The sequence below is a fragment of the Portunus trituberculatus genome, chromosome 6, assembly GCF_017591435.1.
Source record: "Portunus trituberculatus isolate SZX2019 chromosome 6, ASM1759143v1, whole genome shotgun sequence".
NCBI lineage: Eukaryota > Metazoa > Arthropoda > Malacostraca > Decapoda > Portunidae > Portunus > Portunus trituberculatus.
The window spans coordinates 6521933-6528888 of record NC_059260.1 but is presented as its reverse complement, the minus strand read 5'-3'; the positions used below and the strand labels follow the sequence as shown (position 1 = coordinate 6528888).

Genomic DNA, 6956 nt, shown 5'->3' with positions numbered 1-6956 from the left:
ATTTCAAAATTTGCGTAAAACAAACTTGTAACTCTCATAAGAAACAATAGATAATAGGGGGGATATGGGATGTGGTCCAAATCGTGTATAAGCAAACCGATCGTGCAAATTTAAATGATTATGATATTTTTTTGGTCGCGTATTAACAAAACACGTAAATTAAACACGCGTAAATCAAGAGTTGCCTGTATATGTTGTGGGGATTATCGGTCTCAGCTTATGGACCTGTACATTTAGGTTTGAATAGCCTACACTACACCTCTTGTTTGTCCGCACGCTGCCAGGAGCCTCACCACCCCCCGAGCCTGTGCAGCCCCCCTCGCCCCCCTCTGACAAAACAGGTGATTGAGTAGCTGTGTTATCTGTATGGCTTGTTATCGCTGTTTTGTTGTTTTGTCTTGTGTTGTGGCTGTCTTTGTTAGTGTTGCTGTTCTTAATGTTTGTTTTTCTTGGGTTGAATTGTTTTGTGAGAAAATATTGTTATCTTTTTTCTTTATTTGTGTTTTTTCTCATTCTTTTTTTATCTTTGCTTGCTTTTTTTCTTTCTTTATCTTCTTTTTTTTTCTTTTATACTTTTTTTCACACATCTACCATCACCCCATCACCCCATCACATCACCTTTACCACTGCCAAACACACACACACACACACACACACACACACACACACACACACACACACACACACACACACACACACACACACACACACACACACACACCATCATCATCATTATCATCATCATCAGTATCATCATCATCATCAGTATCACCATCACCCCTCACCGCAGCCCAGAGTCCACCCTGTCATAGCCACACCTTACTGACTGCAGCACTTCACCCTTGCAGCACCAGGCACTCCTTCCATGATACCAGAGGAGTGCAGCGCAGAGAACAACAGTGTTACGATCGCCTGGGCACCTCACCCTACCTCCCTCGTCACCGGCTACACCCTGCAGATAGACGATGGATCTAATGGGCCTTTTAGGGTGAGTAGAAGGGTGTAGTGTCCCCCGGGATGAGAGTAAGGGTCTTTATATCACCCTTATTTAGTTTGGGGATAAATGTAGGGTGTATTGTCCCTCAGGGTGAGAGTAAGGGGCTTTTTCTGACCCTTATTTAGTTTGGGGATGAATGGATAGGGTGAAGAAGGGTGTGAGGTCTTGCTGTCACTCTTTGGTGTTGTGGAAGGGTGTAGGATTTTCCAGGATGAGTATAGAAAGGTGTAACGAACATTAGGGTGAGTGTAGAAGAGTGTAGTCCTCCATGGTGCTTACTAGTGTATAGGGTCTCTCAGGATCAGTTCAGAAGGGTGTAGAGTTCTCCAGGGTGTGTGCAGAAAGATGTGAGGTTTCTGTGTCACCCCTGCAGTGCACCCCAGCATCTGTCTCTTTCTGGGGGGGTTAGGAAGCTGTATCTGTTCATTGTAGAAGTGTCTCTTTTCTCTACTCTTCCCCATGTCTTCTTCAGTATCTTGCCTCTGTGTCGCCTCAGTGATAGACCATAAGGGTGTGCATATGTATGTGTGTGTGTGTATGTGCTTTGTTAGCTCAAAGTTATCTTATTATAGGTTATTTATTTTTGTAGTAGTGTTATTCCCTAGTGTATTTTGCTATATAGCACTTTGGTTCTCATTTGTCAATATACTAACTAATGATGTGTGTGTGTGTGTGTGTGTGTGTGTGTGTGTGTGTGTGTGTGTGTGTGTATTTACCTAATTATAATATGCAGGAAAAGATCCACATTTACCTAATTATAATATGCAGGAAAAGATCCACATTTAGGCTCGTGCTGTTCATTCTCTGTTTTTTTTTGCTTCCAACTTTGTCTTAAACTTATGTCACCATTTATCTAATTTTTCTTTAAAGTTATGCACACTATGTGCTGCAACAATTCCATTATCCAATGCATTCCATTTTTCCACCATTCTGTGTGGAAAACTGTATTTCAACATCCTTCACACACTGCCTCATCCTGATCTTCTTTTCATGTCCTCTTGTCCTTCATCCATCTTGTGTGTGTGTATTCACCACCACCACCACCACCACAGTCGTCTGCTGGTCACCCAGCCAGTCTTCCCCATTATGGAGCAAGCTCAGAGCTCATAGACCGATCTTCGGTTAGGACTGAGACCACAACACACACTCCACACACAAGGAAAGCGAGGCCACAACCCTTCGAGTTACATCCCGCACTTATTTACTGCTAGGTGAACAGGGGCCACACATTAAGAGGCCTGCCCATTTGCCTCACCGCCCGCGGGACTCAAACCCAGGCCTCTCGATTGTGAGTCGAGCGTGCTAACCACTACACTACGCGGTGTTTCACTGTTTGATCTGCTGCAGTCTCTGACGAGACAGCCAGACGTTACCCTACGGAATGATCTCAGAGCTCATTATTTCCAATCTTCGGATAGGTCTGAGACCAGGCACACACCACACACCGGGACAACAAGGTCACAACTCCTCCGTACCTACTCATTGCTAGGTGAACAGGGGCTACACGTGAAATGAGACACACCCAAATATCTCCACCTGGCCGGGGAATCGAACCCCGGTCCTCTGGCTTGTGAAGCCAGCGCTCTAACCACTGAGCTACCGGGTGTGTGTAATTCACTGTTTGATCTGCTGCAGTCTCTGACGAGGCAGCCAGACGTTACCCTTCGGAACGAGCTCAGAGCTCATTATTTCCGATCTTCAGTGAAGATAGGCCTGAGACCAGGCACACACCACACACCGGGACAACAAGGTCACAACTCCTCGATTTACATCTCGTACCTACTCACTGCTAGGTGAACAGGGGCTACACGTGAAAGGAGACACACCCAAATATCTCCACCTGGCCGGGGAATTAAACCCCGGTCCTCTGGCTTGTGAAGCCAGCGCTCTAACCACTGAGCTACCGGGCCGTGTGTGTGTGTGTGTGTGTGTGTGTGTGTGTGTGTGTATACCTTCAAATTCCTTGTGTGTCCCTGCAGGAGGTGTACACAGGAGAGGAGCGTGTGTGTACCATTGACGGCCTGCACTTCGACTCCATCTACCGAGCACGTGTCCGAGCGTTCAACAACACCGGCACATCAGCATTCTGTGAGCCGTTGTGCCTGCAGACTGCCCAAGGTGAGTGGTGGTGCGGGGGTGTGGGGTAATAAGTGGGCCAGGGCAGCTTGAGGCACAGAGGATAAATGTGGTTGGTGTTTCTCTTACAATACACAAGGACTTAAAGGTGTTGTGTGAATAGAAATGAGTGTAGAGACTTGAAAAACTAATAGGGAAAGGGTATTAGTGGATTTGACTTGCTAAATTGCTGTTTTATGCTTATTGATTCCTGTAGAGTATCATTGTTTGTATATCCTAAACTAAGATATTAAAGGTAAAATACTAGAAATGTAGAAAAAAATTGGAAAAAGAACTCATGCAATATTTCACTTCTATATGACAGTGTGATAGTGCAATGCCACCTGACAATTCTTATGCTGATCATACATACTAAAGTGAAAACATCTAAATTCAACGAAATTCACTACACATAAAGTTGTGTTAAACTGAATTTGTGTTAGAAACAAACTGTGTAAACTGAGAGTCCCTTGTATTATGACTTGGTGGGATAAGATGAGGGGGAGTGCATGAGTGTGTGAGAGGAGGAGAGTGCAGGAGTGTGTGAGAGGAGGATTACAACTTAAGATTGGGTAGTGTGTTCTCAAGTGTATTTAGGTCTTATTGCTTCTCTTAACAGATTGTGGCAGAAATATTAAGGATCTGCTTGTGTTTTCATGTTGGTATTAGCAGTATAAAATGACCCAGTGAGAATTTTTTGGTGGGTTTTATTGTGTTTTCATGATGGTATTGACAGTTGAAGAGGTTCTAATAGAAAATTGTATAGACTTTCATGTGACTAATCTCCTCTATAACATTTTAAAGGTTCAGATTAGAAAATAAACCATTACAAAATATGACCTTTTATCCTCACCCTTACAGTGGCCTGGTTCACCCTGGAGAGCAACCACCCAGACATCAGCCTGGGGGAGGGAGGCTGCACCATCGCTTGTGACTCCTATGAGCACCGTGTGGCCCTGGCCTCCGTGGGGCTATCCAGGGGCACTCACTACTGGGAGTTCAAGATTGAGAGATACGATGGAAACGCTGATATCGCCTTTGGCCTCGCTCGTAGTGATGTGTGTCGGGAGGTCATACTGGGTGAGTGTGTTTGTGTTTGTATGTGTTGCAGTGTGTATAGGGACTGAATCAGGCTTGTGTTGCCCTGTATCTTGTGTTCTTTTGTTTGTGTTGGGGTTTGCTGTTGAATTTTGTCACTGCCTTAATCAAATGCTTGGTTCCAGATGTTTTAAAGTTTTCAAAGGTGTTTTCATGATTCTAGTCTTAGTTCAGCTGGATGCAGTGGACATTATTGGTGTTTTCAAGGGTGTTTTCATGATTCTAGTGAGGATTTGTATATTATCAAGTTTTCATGGGTGTTTTTATAATTCTAGTGACAATTTAAAGAATACTTGGTTTTCATGGGTGTTTTTATTATTAAAGTAAAATAATGACTAACTTTCATGGCTGTGTTCATGATTCTAGTGATAACTTCAAGATTAACAGATTTTCAAAGTTGTTTTTATGATTTTATTAATAATTTGATGAGGTTTTCAAGGATAATTTCAATGTTCTATTCGTTTTCTTCTAATTTTCAAAAGGTCCTCAATATCATATTTTCTGCTTTCACCAACACTCTCTGCATCTTCCTCCATCCCACCAGGCAAGTGTGGAGGCAGCTGGAGCATGTACATAGACAGTGAGAGGTCCTGGCTGATGCACCATGGGGAACACTTCAGCAGGACGGCGGGCGGTGTGAGGGCAGGAGACGTGGTGGGGCTCCTGCTAAACCTCACAGAACGCACTCTCAATTTCTACGTTGGTGGAGACTTGCAGGTGTGTTTGAGTTTGTTGTGTTTGTTTAGGTGTGTTTGTCTGTCTGTTTGTGTGTGTGTGTGTGTGTGTGTGTTTTTTTTTTTTTTTTTTTTATTTTTTTTATATTATTATGTAGGGAAAAGGGCCAGTCAAGGGCAAAAGAATAGAAAAGATAAAAAAAAAAGGCCCACTTGAGTGCTGCCTTTCTACAAAGAGGAAATGCACCAATCAAAATTATGGAGCAAAAGTTGTGTTATATATAGTTCAAGGAAGACAATTTTTCCCTGTTGTTCTGTACTTCCATATCTGTTCAATTTCTCTTTTAAATATGTGTTACTTGTTATAAGTATGTGTTATTTATGTTTTATTATTCTCACCACTCAATCCAGTCAGTCTGTCAGTGAGTTAGTCAGATATTTAGTCAGTCATTCAGTCATTGAGTTAGTAATTAGTCATTCATTCAGTCAGTCAGTTAGTCCACCTGTCAGTCAGCCATCTCTCTGTCCTGCAGGGCACCATATCCTTGGCTGGAGTGACGGGCGTCCTGCATCCCGCCATCAGCCTAAACCGCAGTGTTGTGTTGACCTCCCGCAGTGGCCTGCACCCACCCAAGCAGTGCCTGGCTGCTGCCACCGACCCTGTCACCTAGGTGCACACACACACACACACACACACACACACACACACACACTCACACTCACACACACACCTGCACTCTATCATGTGTGCATCTAGTTAACATCACATACATACATAAACATACACATGTTGTACAAACTTGTTCGGTTTGGTCACACACACACACACACACACACACACACACACACACACACACACACACACACACACAAACAGAGGCAGCTGTATATAAGTTTATGTTACTTGTGTGTAAATGTATGCGTGTGTTTGTGTGTGTGTGAAAATACGTACATATATACACACGGAGGACAGTTAGATTTAGCGTATATAGTGTAGCGCTGTCTTGCTTTGGTCTTCTGTTCTTCCACCACTTTTACTGTTATTTTTACAAACATTTATATTGCCTTTTATATTATTTACTCTTAGGTGTTGCAGAGTGTGGGAGGTGTGCTGGTTACATGCAGTTACCCCCTTAAAGGAAGCTGGTTTTCAGTTATATTAATTTCCTTTCTCTTTCCTACACATGACTCAAATCATTATTATTCTTTGTAAGTCAGAAAATGCATCAGCCTCTTTTCAGATAATGCAGTCACTCCTTAAATTGTACCGACTTTCTTTTTTACATTTGTTTCTTTTTCTTATGTATAATTCACTTTAATCTTTCCTCCCAAGATCAAGAACAAGTATAGCCTCTCGCCAACACACAATGGTATTATCAATTTGACACTTCTCTACATCAACTTAACACTAACACTTCCTTATATTGATGTAACACTTCCCTACATCAGGTTAACACTTTTCTACACAAGCTTAACACTTTCCTACATAAGCTTAACACTTCCTATGTCAACTTAACACTTTCCTACATCAGTTTAACACATTGTACATCAACTTACCAATTCCTTCCTACATCTGTGTCAATGGAACATGTGATTAAACCAATGATGCTAAGAAATTCTATTGAAGTTTTTAAGGATAAACTTTTAGAATTTCCATGAATTTTTAGGTAATTTTAATACAGCACTACTTAAAGTAATACAAATACTTAATACATTTACAACAACACAGTTCTGATCTTTATGAATTGTGTTGCTTTTCTAATGTATCCTGCAGTTCGGAATTGGGAAGAAGAGTTACGTGTTTTAGCTTCCAATCAGAACGGAGTGAGGGTTAGAAGATTAGGTCTGATCAGTGCTTGGGTGGGTGTGATCGGACCAGCATTAGAATGTAAGGGAGGCTGCAGGAAGCTATCAGACTTACATGTGGCAGATGAAGAAGATAGAGAAGGTTAGATGTAGATAGAACCCCCCCCTTATCACATCATTTATTGTGCATTTTATAAACTCAGTCTGATAGAAGTCACTTTTCTCAGTCAGAAGAGCCAAGGAATGTCAATAGAAAGGAGGAAAGA

At 42.3% G+C, this 6956-nt stretch overlaps 1 protein-coding gene across 2 annotated transcripts in view; it reads left to right on the top strand.

The window, feature by feature from the left end:
- LOC123518741 (E3 ubiquitin-protein ligase TRIM9-like) overlaps nucleotides 1-6956 on the top strand; it is a 35803-nt gene extending 28847 nt beyond the window's left edge. Inside the window, exons 6-11 of one of the 2 annotated variants that reach the window (XM_045279750.1) lie at nucleotides 849-988; nucleotides 2977-3115; nucleotides 3974-4192; nucleotides 4755-4927; nucleotides 5418-5596; nucleotides 5699-6956. In XM_045279750.1, coding sequence (XP_045135685.1) covers nucleotides 849-988; nucleotides 2977-3115; nucleotides 3974-4192; nucleotides 4755-4927; nucleotides 5418-5555 — 809 coding nt within the window. In that variant the 3' untranslated portion in view covers nucleotides 5556-5596; nucleotides 5699-6956. Of the gene's footprint in view, nucleotides 1-848; nucleotides 989-2976; nucleotides 3116-3973; nucleotides 4193-4754; nucleotides 4928-5417 lie in introns of both variants that reach the window. The other variant, XM_045279744.1, reaches the window with a different exon arrangement.